The sequence below is a fragment of the Haemaphysalis longicornis genome, unplaced genomic scaffold (assembly GCF_048455015.1).
Source record: "Haemaphysalis longicornis isolate Haplotype H1 unplaced genomic scaffold, Haemaphysalis longicornis Haplotype H1 scaffold_7, whole genome shotgun sequence".
Lineage (NCBI taxonomy): Eukaryota > Metazoa > Arthropoda > Arachnida > Ixodida > Ixodidae > Haemaphysalis > Haemaphysalis longicornis.
The window spans coordinates 5,449,633-5,467,336 of record NW_027526422.1 but is presented as its reverse complement, the minus strand read 5'-3'; the positions used below and the strand labels follow the sequence as shown (position 1 = coordinate 5,467,336).

At 49.4% G+C, this 17,704-nt stretch overlaps 1 protein-coding gene across 1 annotated transcript in view; it reads right to left on the bottom strand.

The window, feature by feature from the left end:
* Positions 1–9,543, bottom strand: part of LOC144144360 (uncharacterized) — a 32,911-nt gene extending 23,368 nt beyond the window's left edge. The window contains exon 1 of the mRNA XM_077675783.1: positions 8,300–9,543. Within this exon, the coding sequence (XP_077531909.1) occupies positions 8,300–8,723 (424 nt within the window). The 5' untranslated portion in view covers positions 8,724–9,543. The remainder of the gene's footprint in view (positions 1–8,299) is intronic.
* Positions 9,544–17,704: the final 8,161 nt, after the last annotated feature.

The window sequence follows — 17,704 nt, the reverse complement described above, 5'->3', positions numbered from 1 at the left end:
CCATCTGGAGTAGCAAGCCCTACCGTTAGTGGGGCTGACCTCTTCAGCTTTCATTAAAGGCGTTCTCTCTCGCTCTTTAATTTTTGGCTTCTAACCGGCTATTGCGCCACCGTTGTACGTCCAATCAATCATCGGCCTTTTGGAAATCATTTGACCGCACAACCACCAGTTTGAAAGTTAAACTATAGCTCTCGTTAAAAATTTCATTTCAGCGTAAACGGTCAGAAAAAAGGGGGGGGCTGCCCCCTCAGGAAAAGCATTGGGGGGGGGGAAAGAAAAGTGTGATGGGAAAAACTTGCGGCCGGCACAAACTCGGCAGACTGGCTGTAGCATTCAGAGAAAAATCGCAAGTCATTACACTCTGCAATGGTGGATGACCAGCGAAGCTTTTTAGCACGTGACATGGAATTTAGGTATAAATTTGCCGTGGTTGAACGGCGAACCAAGTGAATTAAGGGATGGCTCGATTTTCTTGCCGAGAGCGCGCAGTGAACGCGCACACAATTTCAGCGCAAGACAAAACACAGACGATGCTCAGCGCCGCCGTATACAGGCGTGAACGCGCAATAAACTTGGACGACACCAGGGCCTCCTTGTGTCGTTTTTAAAGCAAAGCTTTCTATCTCTACCAGCCAACGGTTCTGTCGTGAACTACGAAACAACAAACTCCCAACGCGCGGAGGCGAGGGGGGGTGCAGAGGGTTTCATTCACGAAGCACACTGTAAATGGCGCGGCGAATTTACCCAGCATTCCCCGCGCGGAAGTGCCTGCTCACCGACGGCGGCGTCGGCGGTACGGCTTTATCGTCTGCTTTAGCGACGGTTGTTTTGGGCCTGTTTTCGCGAAGCTTCGCGTCCATTGCGCGCTGCCTTCGCACGGCTTGATTAACTTGTTCGACAGCACCTCCAGGGTAACGCGCAACAGTCGGAATTACGTGGTCTCACGGCAGAGATACGTTAAGGATTGGTTTGCAAGGCGGGAAAAGAAAATGTGCAAACCACATACACACATTGGCCGCTAGAAAAAGGCTACCTTTTGCGCACTGCTTGCCACGAATGGGACCTCGTTTTCTAAATTGGTGAATACCGATTCGGTTGTGTTTTAAGAAGTATTAAAAAAGGCGAAAGGAGCAACTGGTTCTGATAAATAGCGAGTATAAAAGTTCCCTCAGCTTTCTCGCAATTCTCAAACTTACTAAACTAGTTTAAATCGGTATAAATGGGAATCACTAAGCTCATATGCCGCATTGTTTCGGCGTCTGCGTGGCCGGTGGTGTAGCCCAAAGCTAGCACATCAGGATGGCTAGGTTCCGCTGTGTCACCCTTCGAAAGACGCTCCTTTCCGTTTTCTTTCTCCTGACTCACGGCCGGCCGCTACAGCGGCGGCGTCCGCCGCTCTAGCCGGGCCGTGGCCGACGCTGCTGCTGCGTTCGGGACGCCGCCCCCGCGAATTCCAGGTAACGGCTGGCAGAATCTCTGGTTTCACTCTCTGTAGAGCCACGTGTTTGAATTCAAGCGATGTCGCATGGACAATTGTTGTGGGTATCGTTTAAAGCTTTGCTTTACAACCACCTTCACAGCGTGGATTGGAGCCAGTTTTTTTTATTAAGCGATTATTTTGAAGGTACTGCCCTAGAGACTGGTATATTCGTTTTCTCCGGATGCCAATCTATCTATTTAAGACCAACTTCGGTTCTGTCTTCAGTGTCCCTTTAAGGGTTCGCTCTGAATTCAGCCTTAAAGATAGTTGGGGCAAGAGCCCCCATAGCATTCGCAACGTGCGTATCATCATCATCATTATCATCATTATCATCACAACAACAGCAACAGCTACTTAGGTCCACTGCAGGACAGAGGCCTCTCCCATTGATCTCCAACCGCTCCGGTCCTTGGCTGCTCGAGTCCGCTCGTTGCCTTCAAACTTCCTTATTTCGCCCCTCCATCGAAATTATTAACATTTCCCCCTCTTCTAAACCCATCTCTCGGTATCCACTCTGTTACCCTAATTGTGTGCCGGTTGTCATTTCGCCTGACTACATGGCCAGCCCAAGTCCATTTATTTTCCTTTATTTTAACTACAATATCTTCTACTCGAGTTTGTTCCCTGATCCAGGAAACTCGCTTCCTGTCCGTAAGTGTTACTCCCATCATTGTTCGTTACATGGTCCGTTGAGCAAACCCAAGTTTGCTTTCTAGTTGTTTAGTAAGGTGCCATGTTTGCGCCCCGTATGTCATCACCGGCGGGATGCATTGGCTGTATATTCTTCTGTTCAGTGATAGAGGTAGCTTACTTCTCATTAGTTCGGAGTGCCTGCCAAGTGCTCCTCAGCCCATACCTATTCTCTGCCGGATTTCTCTCTCGTGGTTGGGGTGGTTATAAACGTATCTGTAAAAAAAAAAAAAAAAAAAAAAGACCTGGCAGAAGCTTGGTAGAATGCCAGCAAATTATTTGTACAGCACGTTACCTTACTCACTGAATGCACTTTCTGGACCATCCCTATACACTCCTTCGTCGAGCGGCCGTCATTGGGTTAGACTGACAATAAATATCACCGCAGCCTGGCGGATTGACGAAGTGCGCAACGATGAAAACAACAGCAAAAGAAATACTTTTTCGAAAAGTAATTGGAACAGAAACGCGAAGTTTCACGCCTTCAGAACTCTCCTCGTAGGCGTGTTTAGTGGAAGTAAAGGTGTTTTTTTTTTTTTTTTTTGGGGGGGGGGGGGAGGGGGGGGGAGCATGTACACAAAACGCAAACCGCCTCTGAGGTGAGGCTCAACCAGTGCTGCCAACCTTCGAAGTAACTTTTCCCCTAGCTCGGATGAAAAAATTCCCTAGGTTTCCCTATATTTTGGATGAATGTGGTTATCCGATGTTTTCTCTCAGATATTGTGCTCGTGTTATGCGATATCACTGCCGAGTTTACTTTTAAGACATAATTACGAATTCGTTTGAAACCATTTTTGAAGTAATGGTGATGAAGATGAAACAAATGTTGCAGTACAATTTGTAATGCTTTGAATGTTTTAGTTCATCAAACCACAAAAGCGTCATCATGTGTGTGGGGGGGGGGACATGTAATAGTAAATAATACCTATAAAAATTACATAGAAACTAAAAGCAATCGCTCGGCGCACACACAACGATGCGACATTCCAAGAAGCAGTACGTGTTACAGCGCATTCTTAATAAGCCGGAGACGTGTTAAATTATCAAACTAACATAATCAAGAACACCGCAGTTCAATGCAAAGCACAAAAAGAATGCGTTTGGGTTGGGACCAGAAGAAATTTCTAATAAAGCGATATTTCGAATAAAGCGATCTCGTTATAACGAGGGAATACTGTATTTGACTCCCAAGCAAAGAGGAGTGAGGATGGTTCCAAAGCGCCTAAAACCTTTGTCCTGTGCGCAGCCCTACCTCCCACCGGGCTGCATGTCCTCGTCCGGGCTGCATTAGCTGTCCTATTATCCTATTATCAGCTGGCTTAAGGTTTCAGACCAACGAAGTGATTAGCAGACAGATTATTCAGCATGGTAGTTACTACACCTTCACAATGGTGAACATTACCTGCCTGCCTCACGACTCCGAACACACAATTATACCATACGTCGAGCAGGTTAACTCCGTTATAAACACTAGCTCATTTCCCGCAAGAGAACCTATGATGTTAACTTCAATGAAGCTTGTTGGGCTAGTTGGTATCTAGACATCATAGAACGTACAGAGCTGAACTTCACACGACGACCACAGCAAAAATCGATTTTGTAGAATTCAAATTTGGCGCCCTTCGAAGACCGCCTCATAGTCTCTACAATGGCAGAAAGAGGGCGCCAGGAGTCCGCTAGAAATAGGAGTTCCTGTATAAACATCCCCCTCGCGAGGGGCACGATCAAATGCAGAGCATTTCCGGGGGCGCACGACGTTAAGTAGTTTGCGTTACGTTAATGTTGTTGCACTTGTGGCAACTGCTGACGAGAAAGCGCTCGTCAGCAGTAATTTGAATGAGTCAACGATGTAAGGCGCGTTGGTAGCGTCCGATTCCGTGTCGGCTTTGTGGCGTAGTGGGAAGCGCACCATGTACATTGCGTTCTGCCCGCAGGGTCGAGGGATCGAAACCGGGCGCCGGATAGTATTTTCTTTTTATATAGTAGGGAGGGGTGCGGTGCGGACTACGGACGCCAACGCGGGTGACATCGTGAGTTACTGAAATGCTCTGCATTTAAAATCTTGTACTACGACACAGTTCACTTGTAATAGCATTCAAGTATATAAGAAAGAAGGGTAATAGGAACGAGCACTGAAGATGCGCAGTGCATGAGATATTCGAGCGAGCAAGTTTATCAACTTCATCAATTATGTTCTTTTGCTATTTAAACCAGCAGTGTCAAGCGTACGAGCGATAGCTTCGCTCTATGCACATTTATGGCAAATAGGTATCTGCGCTTCATCTAGAAACTGAAATCCATAGGTACATAAAAAATAATGAACGTTAAACTTAACAAAGGACACCATTACACGACGCAAAAATTTCCCTAGATTTTGACAAATTTCCCCTTTTCTCTAAAGACAACCCAAATCCCCTAGATCTAGGGAAATTTCCCTAGAGTTGGCAGGTCTGGGTCCAACGGAAGCACGCGTAATAGGTCAGGGACAGCAGCGGTGCACTGCTCGCTAGGAACAGAGCCCACAAGAAATAAACAGAGAACTGGCTACGGTAGCACACTTAGGAGCTAGGCGTAGCTGACTGAGCGCCATTGCCTGCAAGGCACGTACACAAAGGGGGACAGACGCCGCCACGCAGTCGGCGGCAGCAGCCGCGGCGTTCAGAGCTCGCGTATTGATTGGCCCTGGGAAGAGTCCCGCTCTCCAGCGCTGAAGGTCAGCCGGGAAGGAGGAGGGGAGCGCCCGTTGGCGGATTGCTGCGCTCTTCCAGGTACTACCCCGTGTTTTCCCCCGGATTGGCGGGAAACCCCGATTGCGCGAACGACTGCGCGAAACACTATCAGCTCTCCGCCGAGTAACAAGGCGGGGAGCAAGCAGGCGCTGGACGTGAGGGTTTCACGCCTTGCGAAAATGCCTTTCGGTCCTGGTGTGTTCAGTTCAAGGCCGTGTGTCCACCGCTGTGGCCACGTTTTCTTCTGGTTTTGTTTGACCATTTATAAGTTAAATGATATTTTTAAAAAGTGTTTACTAGAGGTAAATTTTGAATCCCATTCAAGTTTTGGTTGTCACGATACGTTCATAGTTAATAAGTGAAGAAGCTTCAAAACCACCGGGAGAGGGCCAATAAAAAAACTGGTTGATTTATCTGTTATAGGAATCGGCAAAACACGAAAGTGAAATGTGCAGCGAAATCTGCAGCTGAGCATGATTTGCGGGTCGGCGGCTGTTTGGTGGTGTGCTTGGCGAGCGACGTCCTGCTGGCGGGTCACTTCGGCAAAGGTGTACTGGCGTCATCTCCGTGACGGATATGACGTCAGCGAAATCTTGGTGTATCCCGACATAAAACACTTTCGTGTTAAAACATATAAAAACTGAAAACGAACAACCCGAAGTATAACTTACTCTTTAGTACTAAAGGTTGCTTCCCCGCAAGAAGACCCTGTGTGCAGGGGTGCACCCTATACAGGCCGCTTGCTTCGTTTTACTGGCGTCACTTCCGTGACGGATATGACGTCAGTGAAATCTTTGTGTATCCAGGAATAAAACACTTTCGTGTTTAAAAAAAGACAAATGGAAAAGCACCGTTTCGACTGCGGGATAGCTGCCAGCGCCAAGCCAGGGGAGAGAACCAGGCGCGCTACTACAACTACTTCCTCCCATTTTTGTTGGCGGAGCGGTTCTATGAGCAAGCAGCTGTCGCCTGAGGTTACCTGCAGACATCCCAGCAGCGTTCTCTTAACCATGCGCCTTGGGCAGGCCCCTTTCAAGCGGGAGACTTGCAATCTACGACAGCACTCGACCAGTTCCTTGCCATCGAAATCGTCTTGGAGACTCTCCACCTCGGTAGGCAATTGATTGATTGATTGATTGATTGATTGATTGATTGATTGATTGATTGATTGATTGATTGATTGATTGATTGTAGGGTTTAACGCGCCGACGCAACGCAGGCGATGAGGCGCGCCGTAGTGGAGGGCTCCGGATTAATTTTGACCACCTGGGGATCTTTAACGTACGCCGAAATCTCGAACACACGGGCGTTTTTGCTTTTCGCCTCCATCAGAAAAGCGGCCGCCGCGGCCGGAAATCGAACCCGCGACCTCGTGCTCAGCAGCGCAACGCCTTAGCCACTGAGCCACCGCGGCGGGTCGGTAGGCAATTGAGCGAGTCGTGTACTCGCTCAATTCGTGTACGCCCTCGGATACGTGTACGCCCTCGGATACGGGCGGAGATATTTTCAGGGGGCCAAACTCTTTTCACGCGACACCAAATCACAGACCTCTCCGACTTCACCCGTGCTGCACCTCCTCCCTTCCTTCTTAAGCCAAGGAAGCATTCCTCCCAAAAATGTGCGGGTTCGCTTGTCCCCGAAGCGGACGCTTTCTGTAGTACTAGACAAGCCGAACAGGGGTTGACTGTTCAACGCAGAAATTTGGGATAGCTGGGGATACGACTTCGACATAGTTAAAAGCGCACTAGAAGAAGACACAGTGACACGGGACGAGCGCTCGTCCCGTGCCACTGTCGCTTCTTGTGTTCCCATCTAGTGCGCTTTTTACCGTGTCTAACAGGGGTGTGCCTTATCTCTCCCTCTCGCTATGTATGCAATTACTAACATTCCTAAACGAACGAGCATACAGTAAAAGCTCGTTAAGTCGAGCTCGAAGAGGACCATAAAGTTGTTCGAATTAAGCGGAGTTCGAATTGGCGGGAGCGCGCTAGAATGGATGGAAATCGCGCCACACTGCGCGGCAGAACACAAATGAGACACTCGTCATCGCCAATTAGGCGCTACTACACGCTTGTGGTAGGTGATTTCGTAAATAAAGTTTCGTAAATAATAACGGCATTCGTCAGAGCACTGGCGCCGGGGGCGCGATGCCCTCTGTAGAAATGAAATAAGCTGTTGCAGGTGCATAGCGCGCACGCCACGCTGTTGTTTTTCTGTTTCGTTGTTTTGCATCTGTAGTAAATTTTGTTTGGTTTGGATTTGCAACACATTTTAATCACTTTGGGGCGACTTCTTCTGCAAGGAGTGTTGGAAACCAGGAGATCACAGTTCGAATTAACCGTTCTGTATACGGATGCATTCGAATTTTGGGGAGTTTTCCCCCATTGAAATGTACAGTGCTTTGCTGGGACCACAGCGTGAGTTCGAATAAACCGGAAGTTCGAATTAACCGAGTTCCAATTAACGAGCTTTTTTACTATATAAATAAGACAGAAATAAGAATTGGCAGTCAAGAAGACCTCGGAAAGCAAAGGGGAGGATGTAGTAGCGCAAGATAAAGAATTTGGAAAATAAGAAAGTTGAGAAAAAATGCCCGCCAGGTGGGATCCGAACCCACGACCTCCAGAATACCGGTCTGGTGCGATAACCACTACGCTACCGGCGGGGCTACTTTAGCCTCCACTTTCTGGGGTATTTATGTTCAGGTGTTTTTGTTTCCTGCGCTTGGGGGTGGTAGCCAGCGCCACTCGGACTACTCGGGGTGAAGGGGACCTTCTTTTTAACCCCCGGGCCGCGACTCAAGCGTCTACGACATGTCGAGAGTGGTCATGTTAAACCCTCTTGTTGAGCGTTGAACCCTCTTAAGCTCCCTATGGCACCAAGACTGCCAGAACAGAGGACCTCGCTATGCATGTAGCGAATCAGAATAGGAAATGAAGGGCTCGTTGAAAATAAGACAGAAATAAGAATAAGGATATAAGAATAAGAATAAGACAGAAATAAGGTAGCGTAGTGGTTATCGCACCAGACCGGTATTCTGGAGGTCGTGGGTTCGGATCCCACCTGGCGGGCATTTTTCTCCACTTTCTTATTTTCCAAATTCTTTATCTTGAGCTACTACATCCTCCCCTTTTCTTTCCGAGGTCTTCTTGACTGCCAGTTCTTATTTCTGTCTTATTATATATATATATATATATATATATATATATATATTGTTTTCGGAATAAATCGCGCAAACTTCGTTGGTCAGCTCAGCTCACGCATCTTGACAGCACACTGCGACGCTATGAACGTATAACGTTGCCTGCTCAAATGAGCCATCAAAAATTGCTGGTCTATAGATAGCCCTTTCCGTTTCATGGATGCTTTCAGAACACGAATGAGCAGCCGGGGCGCGTACCTTTCTTGGGTTTCGCCCTGACCCGCGTGGAGACGGAGCGGCCTTCGTTGAGCGCGCTGAGGTCGGTGACGCTGATGACGCTGCCCTTGCGGGCCGGCTTGCCCTTGTTCGCTGCGCCCTTCTTGCCCGGACTTGGGTGAGAAGCCGCGAGCAATGACTGTCCGTGATGCTCGAAGCCCGGCGCTCTCACGTAAATGGGTCCCGAAGCCGTGCTGCTGCCGCTGGGAGACGCGACATCCTCGTAGTCAGCCGAGGCGCCAAGCCGCGGCTGCTCGTCAGCGGGCGATGCCGAGGGGAAGTCGCGTAGCCAGCTGCCGGCTCCCGGCTCCGGGGAATCGTGGCAGATGAGACTGCTGTCCACGGAGCCACGGCCGCTGTCTTCGTCTTCGGAAGGCAACGCCTTTGGGTGGCGCAGCTTGCTCATGCTGAGCTGAGCTCGGCGAGACCACTTGCACTAGCACGCACTTCACGTCGTCGGTGACTAGAAGCGTCAGCACTGAAGACTAGCGCTGACAACACGGCAGGCCGATCGGGAGTCAGGTTTAGAGGTCCGCTGCTAGTCGCAAAATCGTATTGTAGTTGCAGGGAGAGGAATAATATTGGCTAACGTTTATCTTCAACTTTGAAATCTTGGTGGTATAGTAAACGGACGTTTTATTACTCCGGTAAGAGGATACTCACTTTCCGTAAATATTTTCCACCCGGCAAAGGCTAGGTGAACTTCCAGAGTAAAGAGCAGCCGCGTTTACAGCCTATGTTCCACGTGCTCGGTTGCCACAAACCCTGTAGGCCATCCCGCACCGCGGCATAGAAGTGGACGCGCGACTTAGCACTTTCCGAGCAGACCGTTTTCGCAAATACTGCCTCTCTTTACCTCGCCCTACAAAATAGAGCGGGGACGCGGCGAAGACAGCAGCGAGACAGCGGACTTGTGGTCATACCAAGATGACGTCATCCTCCGGCGCTGTCCGAGAAGGAGCTCTTCAAGGGAGAGATAGTGCACCGGAAATCGAAGAACAACAGCGCAGAAGTTGTTCAAACCCTTTCACTGGTCCCGGAAGCGACGGCTCGGGCGACGCTCGCGAGCCACGCGTTCACTGCCAACACTGTCCACAGGACGTGATTCGGGTGCCGCGGCTGCGTCGGGTGGCTGTCACGGTGCGTCACTTCCACGTGCGACGGCCGCAGCCACCCGGACCGGGGGCGGAGATCGCGAAAACTCAACAGCGGGAATGTGCCATCTCGTGTTTTGAAGGCCTCGGCCGTCGTTGCCATGGGGACAGTTTGTTCGGCGTCTGTGCTTCCCGCGCGCTGCACCGGCGCCTTGCTGATGCCAGTCAGGTATACTTGCGCGGGACCGTTACGTAAGCGCCCGCGTGCATCTTGCGGATGTGTATGTATCCCCTCTAGCGACTACAAGCTAACCAGAACCAAGTGAGGAGAACGCCATTAGGTGCGCTGGAGCGGTCACCTGCAGTTCCACTGCTGCATGAAGGTCGGCGTTCGTAGAAGGAAATGTCGCCTTCTCAGAAAATGTTGAAACCGCAGTTGTGAAGGCCGCGCTCTAGTGAGGTCTTGGTCTTTTGGATGTCAATGATGCGAGCTTTTCGAACAAACCTGGTCAAATTCTGTAACGGTATCCCCGGCGCAAAAGGCAGCCTCAGTTTGAGGCGCAACAAAACTCTTCCAACTCTTCTAGAGAAGAGTTGGTTGTGAGCTCCGACGTTCCGTGTGCGAAATAAAGAAAAAAAAAACCCGCCCGCATCTTCCCACAGGGGGAACTCGAGTAAATGCGTCGCAGAGTGGTGGGGGTATCGCGTGAATGTTGCGTAATTGGGTATGGTTTGGGAATGCTTAATTGTTATTTCGTCTTTATTATTCTTATTTATTGAATGAAGGAGAAGCGAAGGCAAGGAGTGTAAAGTTAGTCTGTCTTTATTGCTTGGTGCCGTCAAGCAAAGCGTCAAGTCAAGCGAAAGCCAAGCAAAGACGGGGGAGAGACGCGCATGCGCACACATCCGTACACAAGCGCGCGAACTTTCCACGCACCCACCACGCCGTTATCACGTGTACACGCCCTGCCGCCGTTACTGTTGAGCGCGACGCAGCGCACGGGTAGCTACGACGCATGCGCGCACAGACGCGCTCCCCCCCGCACCGCCGCAGCTGTTGTTGAGAGCGACGGAGCGCACGGGGTACACGCGCCCCTCCCGCACCGCCGCACCTGTTGTTGAGAGCGAGGAGGGTACGGGGGTGAGACGCGCACCTGCGCCTCGACGCGCATGCGCAGTGAGCGTGTGAACGGCGCCGCCATCAACGACGGAGGACCAGGCGAGCCTAAGAAATGCTCCGCATTTAAAAAATTTTAAAACTTGGAGCTGTAATTTTGACTGACTGTTTATTTCGTGGATACCTCGGTTTCGGTTACCGTGTTTTGTTTTGGCGAAAAGGTGGCTCCGGGGAACGTGCTATTGCGAAAACAAATTGTACACAACTCCTGAGGACTGCCTACTGTGCACGTTAAAGATCCCCAGGTGGTCAAAATTAATCCGGAGCTCACCACTACGGCGCGCCTCTTCGTCTGTGTAGCGTCGGCGCGTTAAGCACCACAATCAATCAATCAATCAATCAATCAATCAATCAATCAATCAATCAATCAATCAATCAATCAATACTCTTGATGCATAAGCGTTCTTTGCAGCCGCCCTACTATACAGAGAGCACCTATAAAGTAAGCTCCACTGACATACACAAATACATTGCTGGAGGCATCTTTCCGAGGACAGTGTAAGCGATGCCACACATCAAAGAAAGAAGGACCCTTGTTTTAACCTAACAAAAGCGCTGTAAATTGCATCTTCTTGAAGTTGGCTTCACTGTTACACACAAATGCAGTGCTAGTACGTGTTGTCACGCATTTTTTGCTGTTTTTTTACCCACAGTTTTATAGATACTATGATCGATCGCGTCCCATGCATTCGCCTCCCATCCTTCCCCCCCTCACGCACATTTTTACGTACACGATCACACACACACACACACACGCACGTACGCACGCACGCACGCACACACGCGCGCACACACACACACACACACACACACACACACAAAATACACGTACTTATCAAATTAAATACAGGTATTGTTGACATATACGTCGGTGCATACATGCATGCCTGTAAGGTATTGCTGAAAATCCAGTTTTGTACTGACGTTAAAGAGCATTAAAGGGACACTGAAGCAAAGTACAATTGTTCTAGATCAATATATTAGCTCACTAAGAACACGAAAATACCAGTCTTACGCGTAGCTTTTATAAAATAATTTGCGAAAACGTCAAGACAGGTGCCGCCGCCACTTGCTCCGCCGCGCAACATCAACAACAGGCCTTCACAAGTTTATAAAAAATATTTAAGGGGGCGTTTTTGTAGTGTCAGGTGCTACGGTCGACCAAAAGATGGGACGGGGAAAAAATGTAGGCAAGGCTGCTTGCACGTTGTTTTTCAAACGAAGCTTGAAATAACTGACTTTAACATGTGATTTGTGTATGCTGAACGCTAACAGTAAAGCCCACAGTAGATGATGATGATGATGATTATCTAAATTCCCGTTCGCCGGTCTATGGGTAGGCCACGGGTGATTCTTTCGTCCGTAGAGCAGGCGGTTATGCGGGCACGCGCTGAGTGGCGCGCGGTCCCCGAAGTTCGTCAGGCGGAAGTGGAGGCCAACACTGGGTGTTCACTATGAAGATTCACGTGCTTTAGATTTTCCTTTAGAAGGGGTCAGTAAGGCGATTGCAAACGCCGGCAAAACTCTCTGCTTTTTTTTCAATAAAGAGCCTTCTCTCTTTTCTTTAGAAAAAAGACTACTAAGTTTTCTTATCAGCTATGAAGTACAGTCCAGCACAATTTGAAGGTTATCGCCCCAGCATCGAGCGGCCACGCGTGCCACGGTCCTACGGCTTCGTTTCGGAACCATGAAAATCAAGATTTCGCACTCTTCTCTCCTTTGTTGGCTGTTCTATGTTACAACAATGGCCCGCACGACTGAATTGCCACCCTTTGGGTTTCAAGCTTTACATTCGTTGTTATCAAGCACAGACTTCGTAGCCTTTTATCTACGCCGACGATAACGAAACTGGCATGGAAGATTTGCTAAAGCTGGTGTTCTGTCTGCTTGATTTGAAAGAGTAGCTTTCCCGCGTTAACCTTCTGTACGTGCGGCACATTCGTATATTATAGCGGTGAAGCTAGCGAACGTGCGACTTCGTCCTTAAGTAATCGCCTTTTTGTTATTTTTGTGCTAGTAACGTGAATAGTAAACTTACGCTTAGTGGAACACCTTATTACACTGCTGTGGAACGTTGAGCTTTTTGCACGTTTCATAAATTTCATGCTATTTCTATCCGTTAAATCGAACAGACATGGCTTCAGTAAAATTCCGGTTAAGCAAATAAATAATGCTGATTCTAACCAAGAGGGAGATCAATGAAACACAGGAATATTGTAAAAAAGACAAACCTCCGCAGTAAAGAGAATTGTACAGTTTTGTTGATGTGGAGGAAATACATGATGGCCAGAGCAATGCTTTCATACAGCAGAAATTATGGAACTACAACAGTCAACGAAATGCGATGTCGGTAGAAAAATAAACATATCAAGGATTGATAGTTGACTGAACAAAATACAGTGACATGCTCTGTCATGCGATTATACTTTATGCCAGTGTAAAGACAAGGAATGACATATATGACATATAAGGAATGACATATATGACAGACCGCATATATGCCCATATGAGGCTTTTCCTGCTGTTCCGCCATTTCCCGGCCGTGCTGTTCCGCCAGCGAAACAGCGGGACTGCCTCGATCGGCTTGCGGCAGGTTCCCGGCGCAGCTCGGTGTAACCGGCGCGAAATGCAGTTGGGTGGTATATGTTGACATGTACAGCATCTGGAGCGGGCGCAGGAATTAAACACCCCCTTCCCCCCCCCCCCCCCCCCCCCCCCCCCTGGCTACGCCCCTGTGGCGGTGCGGACAGTTAGGAAGCTAACAGGGGGGTCATTCGGGCTATTAACAACTGCGAGGGAAAAGGCGTCGAGGTGGTGGTATTCTGCCGCATCTACATATAGGATGTCGGGTTTGATGGGGAGTTCCTTGGTGAGCGCCCGCGCCTGTTGCTGCCTTCCACCTCTGTGGAAAGTGGGGTGCACGTTCCTCGGAATAGTACGGACACGGAGGCAATCGCGGATAGGCCGGGGGATGGGGATAGCCAATTCAAAACGGGCTGGGGCCCGATATTAAGACGGATCAGTGTATGTTGGCCAGTGGGAGTAATTGAGAGATGACGGAGCTGATTGATATCATGCGTATCTACCAATTCTTGGGCAGTATTATGAACCCCGAGGCGCTCAAATCTGGCAGTGGATGTACTCAGAGGAATTTGTAGCGCAGCTTTGTAGGCCTTTCTGATAAGACAGCTAATTTTGGTCATTTCTGCGCTCAAAACACGAAGGTATACGTTATAGGACTGATGATGAAGGCCTGGATAAGCCTGGTTCTCTCCGTCTCCTTAAGACCATGGTGGCGCCCGGCAATTCTTTGGATGAGTCCAATTGTTTGATTAACGTGCGAACTTAACTGCGAGATATATTTTAAACACCGGGACACTCGTTTAAGCTTCGCGCTCGAAAGCTTCGTGCTTAAGTGACAAGGTACTTTTACAGCAAAGCTGTACGTATACCTCTACCTCCCAACGGTTTCATCTCCGTTGGCAAAAACGCTAAGGCGCCAAGAATAAGGTGCCAAGCATACAGTGTATAACACTGTATGCTTCCCCCCTTTCCCAGGTTTCACGTTAGTGGAGATGGCCCGGGATTTTTTAACACAAAAGTGCTTTATTCCGGGATTCACGAAGATTTTTCACTTACGTCATATTCGTCACGGAAGTGATGCCAGTAAAACGAAGCAAGCGGCCTGTAAAGGGTGCACCCCTGCACATAGTGTCTTCTTGCGGAGAAGCAATTATCAGTACTAAAGAGTAAGTTACACTTCGGGTTGTTCGTTTTCGGGTTTTATATATTTTAACACGAAAGTGTTTTATGTCGGGATACACCAAGATTTCGCTGACGTCATATTCGTCGCGGAAATTACGCTAGTACACCTTTGCCGAAGTGACCCGCCAGCAGGACGTCGCTCGCCAAACACACCCACAAGACTGCCGCCGACCCGCAAATCATGCTCAGCTGCAGATTTCGCTGCACATTTCACTTTCGTGTCTTACCGATTCCTATGAAAGAGAAATCAACCACAGTTTTTTTTTTAATTTCAATTTAAATTTTAAATGAAATCTTTAGACATGCGTGAAGGACTGACGTGGTCCCCTAGACTTCGGGGAAATGCAGAATAACTTACCCTACACCTGCAGAGCAGGGGGATGCGATAAATGGGTAAAGCGTTGCTCCAGCTAAGACTGTGGACGACTGTGCAACTTCGCGGTGAACTACCGAAGTATGGCAAGGAAGATGTATCTGAACACCAATTAGTGTCATCAGTATAGTGGCCCACTCGGGCATTGCCGGGTACTACGGCTAGCGACAAATAAAAAGGACCTCATGTTTCGCGGGCGGATTTGGTGGCGCGGAATTCTGCTCACCACTGCGCATGCGCAGCTCCAGCTGTAGGCAACTGCGCCTTCGCCGTTTCGGAGCCGGTTAAAGAGCTTGACTTACGCGCGGGCTGTGGCCTTTCTTTCCTCCATGACCGTGGCGAGGTATCGCGGACCTGACGTATCCTACAGCCGCTCGTCCACGCACCTAAAACGTCGGAGTTCAACCATAAATTAGGCACAACGGACCGCATCTGGCTCACGGCAACCAACGCAGAGAAGTGGTTGTATTTTGTCGACGTCCCTCGAGTTGGACGACGGAGGCGGTCAGAGAACACACAGTCCGTTTGGTGAAATCGGTGAAATGGCTTCTGTTTGCTCCTACAGCGAGCGGTGCGCAAAAACTATTGGCGTGGCACCTTTTAACCCAGTGCCTGCGGTTTAGATAGCTGAGTACGCATGCGTGTCAATGCATGTCAGCGGTTTCAATTTCGGCTGCATCGCTTCGTTTATCTCGAATGTAGCACCCGGCGGCGCCTTGCGGCACGTTTCTTGACAGCGGGCGGCCGGCTGCGTGAGGCAGGCGCCGAAGTCGTGTAACGGCCCCGCTCAGCTGCGAGGTAATGTGTTCGTAGGCGCTCTTTTAATAGCCATCTTATTTACTGCAAAGGAGATTGGTGTTGGAGCAAGTCGACAATACAGATTATTGCTTGATTATGCCATTTCCGGTCGTTATGGGATGAACCATAGCCTCCTGTATAACACCTTGTGCCACGCCTGCGCTTCGGGTATCTTTCATCGCCGCTAGTTCGTGGCACTGCGGCCCAACCCTCTCCGGACCTTATCCCTCGCCAGTTGACCTACAGCACGGGCCGGGTAGAGGAGTGGGGGAGTGGCGCGCTCGCATTTGCCGCTGCCCTAGCCCTGCCGTGGCTGCAGGTGATACCTGTCCGTGTTAATTTACATGGACGCCCTTAAAATAGGCGATTCCTTAAATAAGTCCTTAAAATAAGTTATATTGGCTCACGCCGGTGGTCCAAGCGGGCAAGTTGCTGTTCATCCGGGAGGGTTTCGCCGCTACTCGACGAGCTGAACTTGAGCTGAACTAGAGCTGAACTTGAGGTGCCGTTCCAGGCGCGGTTAGTTGCTGTTCATCTGAGAGGGATTCGCCGCTACTCAACGAGTTGAACTTGAGGCAGCAATAACGGCGGTGCCAGCAGCTTTCCGTTGTTTTGCGTTCATTCGCGCTTGTGTTCGGGCCAAGGCTTCAATTCTTGCTCTCCTTCCTCCAAACGAACGGCATGCATCCGTTCCATAACGATTTAAATCCTGGAAGCCCATGAGCTCTATCCTCGCCTACAAACATGTCGCTGTCCGTTTTCCTTCTCCCTCATGCATCTGTCTCACTGTCTGCGTAACACATCAACCCACACCCGAACCACTCGATTAAGGAGGACAGCCGACTAACCGCATTGAGCCATGTAATTTCAACATCTAAATCTCCCACCAGTGCAACCGGCATTTCATCGGCAGTGGCATGAAGCCTAGCTGTGCGTGCGCACCACCCTTTTTCTACCCGCAAACCGTGCACGCACAAACCGGCAGCCGGTGACGGTGCATACTTCACAGTGGTCCCCAACACACACGCTACCTCCTTTTTATTTTACTTCTATTTCCTTCTTTCTCCTCTTCCTTCCACCTTACTTCCTATTGCAACTCTATTCCCTTCTCCCCACCCCGCAGAGTAGCATGTAGGCGTTAACATTGCCGGCAGACCTCTCTGCTTTCCTCTAATAAAGAGCTTTCTCTCTCTCTCTCTTCATAAAAAAGATGTCCAATGCCATGCCACACGGTATTTGGAAAAAATTGAGTGGTTGGACCTCTCAGATATTCACAAAGGGTTTTACTGCAAGTACTGTGCCCTTTTTGGGACGGAAAGCGTTGGCTTCAAGTACAAAACTATGCCTTTTCAGCGGCTGGTTTCGAAGCCACGAACGCGATTCTAAAAATTGCTGGGTTAGGACGGTAGCCTGACTACTCACGCAAAAAAAAGCTGTTACTTGGCTGATGCGAGTTCTGAAAAAGCGTTTCTACAGCGCATTAGCGCGCCTGAGAGAAGCGTGTAAAACCAGCTCAGGTTAAAGAAAATCGAAGAAAGCGGGTGCCAGTCATCAATGTCATCATTTTTCTTGGCCGACAAAATAGTTCTTTGCGGGGACACAGAGATGATCGGGCGCTCTTGAAAGATGGTGCAATGAACTTTTCTTCTTTCGCAAACGAAGGAAATTTCAGGGAACTTTTACGTTTTCCGGATTGAAAGCGCAGGAGCTCCCTGAACACATTGTTCGTCACGCCAGGAAACGTACATCAGCTAGACCATTTAGAACGACTTTACATCCTGTTGCGGTGCTGAAATCAGCTCTATCATCCCAGAAAGAGCTAAAACTGCGCGTTTATACAGAATCATGTTTGATGAGACTACAGATATCGCCCACAAATCGCAACTATAGCGCTGGTGTTGTGCTACGTACATAACGGCGTACTCCGCGAGGACTACCTCGAATTTTTCTTTGAGAAAGCCATCTGCCGGATGAAAGGTGCACGCAGCCTTTCATCCAGCCGCTGCGGTAGAACTTTTGATGGTCTTGTTCAGCTTGTGCTCACGCTTGCTGGAGTGTGGCGGCCCCGACCAGTGGTGTGCACGTGACTGGCAACTGTCCGACCACGCGTCTGGGGCGTGGCCTTGAGCAGAGCCCTTCAATGCTTCTGCCGCCTTCAGGTGGGCACGCGCCTAACGTTA